The sequence below is a fragment of the Anarrhichthys ocellatus genome, unplaced genomic scaffold (assembly GCF_004355925.1).
Source record: "Anarrhichthys ocellatus isolate YVR2014 unplaced genomic scaffold, GSC_Weel_1.0 scaffold6261, whole genome shotgun sequence".
NCBI classification, from domain to species: domain Eukaryota; kingdom Metazoa; phylum Chordata; class Actinopteri; order Perciformes; family Anarhichadidae; genus Anarrhichthys; species Anarrhichthys ocellatus.
In genome coordinates, this window is record NW_022286235.1 from 1 (window position 1) to 2,139 (window position 2,139).

Here is a 2,139-nt window from a genome sequence, read left to right on the forward strand (position 1 = left end):
GCTCAGACAGCACCTTCAGGCTGGACGCAGACTTCTGAGGAAACACTAAGTTTACAGCCAATAGGCTCTGACCTCTGACCAGGTGTGTTATCTGAACCACCAGGTAAAATATACACAACCAGAGTTTATCTCTGCTAGTTTGTTTTTAAATATGAAACCTGCTATATTAGTGTGTTTTTAATTTGTACAGTTTGTGTTTTTTTTTGTAATAAAACTAAATGTTCTGAATATAAAAGTCTCGATCTTTATTTTAAACGTTTGCTCTTTTATTAATTTATTTAAAGTTTAGCGTGATTTATTCAGTAAGTTGTCGACCAATAAATATAAACCTCAGCTCATTTTATATTTGTATTACAGTAGTAAAATATAACATTAATCTGGGCTTTAGAGGAGCCAACGGGTGGTTATTTGTTTTACTCTCTGGACAGAGCAATGCTACCTGGTTCTAGTCGTTATGCTAAGCTAACTGACTAGCTTCATAAACGGCATAAAGACACCGAGTGAGACGTCAAACTTTACTCTTAACTTTAATTCTTTCTCCATAAATTTAGTCAATAAAATGTGAAACAATCCAAACTCTCAAATAAAGAATCAATAGATTTTGGAGTCGAATATTAAAAACTATTTCAATAAAAGGACAGACGGGAAGTGACATCACTTCCTGTCTGTCGGCTGTCAAATAAAATCAAATAAAGTTTGACGTTGAAACATTTTCCAGAGAATCTTCAAAAAGTGGAAAATTATTAGAATAGAATTAAAAACCTCAAACACAGATCATACAAGCTGAAGCATTCAATGTAACAGTGCAGATAAAGTATTACACAAAGTATGTCTGTCTGTCTGTCAGCGGGGATGTGTGTAAAGAGAAGTCGCCGGTTTTGTCTCATCCTTGTGACGTTGTCCGAGTGACGTGACGTGAAACACGGAAGTAAACAAAGGTCCAAAGAGTAGCTTCGCGTCGAGCTTCTCTGCTTTAAACATGTCTGTTTCTAACCCGAGACAGACGTTCTCTAACCCGGTAAGACTCTGTCGTGTTGGTCTCATGTCCGGTTATTGTCATTCTCCCGTTTCATTGTCGACATTAACGTTAAATTAACTTCTTACCGAACATTTAGCTGGTTAGCAGGCGAGCTAGCACCCGAGCTAACCGCTCAGTTTAGTCTCAAGTTGATCTCAAAGTAATGAATATTTAATGTGTCGTTTAACGTGTTTAGAATGATATGTATAAATATGTACATAAATACATTTATATCGGTAAAATATTAGCGGAGTTTCGTTTCTGACCAACTACGTCATACTGCATTTAATTATTAGTTAAACAGTTTGTCTCATTCTTAAAGAGCCTCTTTATAGTTTGTGTACCGAATTTGTTTAAGTAGTTTAGCTGCTTAACGTTTAAAGGTGAAATATTAAAGCATTGATAAATATAATAGTTACTGGTGTCAATAGAATAAACTACTGTAGATACGATAGATATATATTATGTAGACACTATAGATGTATATCTATAGTGTCTATATAATATACATCTACAGACACTATATATTCTCCCCCCCTCCCCCCCCACACAAGGCGGTTCCCTTTGCTGGGACCATCCTGGGCGGTCTGCTCCCGGGGGAGATGGTTCTCATCCAGGGCTCCGTGCCGTCTGAGGCCGACAGGTGAGACAGTTTAAAACCTCTCTGATCTACCTGTGTTCATGACGTCATCACTGATCTACCTGTGTTCATGACGTCATCACTGATCTACCTGTGTTCATGACGTCATCACTGATCTACCTGTGTTCCAGGTTCCAGGTGGACTTGACGTGCGGCAGCAGCGTGAAGCCGAGGGCCGACGTGGCGTTTCACTTCAATCCGAGGTTCAAGAAGTCTCCGTGCGTCGTCTGTAACTCTCTGCAGAAGGAACGCTGGAGCAGAGAGGAGATCCTGAACCAGAACCCGTTCACTGTCGGGGAGACCTTTGAGCTCATCGTCCTCGTCCAGGAGGACTCGTTTAAGGTCTGAGACCACATGACTCACTTACATCTAGTACAGTATAAAGTACACTATGTGCCTCTGAGGTGTAGTACAGTATAAAGTACACTATGCGCCTCTGAGGTCTAGTACAGTATAAAGTACACTATGCGCCTCTGAGGTC

At 39.9% G+C, this 2,139-nt stretch overlaps 1 protein-coding gene across 1 annotated transcript; it reads left to right on the forward strand.

Annotated features, from left to right (window-relative positions):
* Window positions 1-901: 901 nt before the first annotated feature.
* Window positions 902-2,038, forward strand: LOC116380160 (galectin-8-like). Its single transcript, XM_031842114.1, has 3 exons — window positions 902-1,018; window positions 1,573-1,661; window positions 1,790-2,038. The coding sequence occupies exons 1-3, from the start codon at window positions 980-982 to the stop codon at window positions 2,004-2,006; spliced, it is 345 nt and encodes a 114-aa protein (XP_031697974.1). The 5' UTR covers window positions 902-979; the 3' UTR covers window positions 2,007-2,038.
* Window positions 2,039-2,139: the final 101 nt, after the last annotated feature.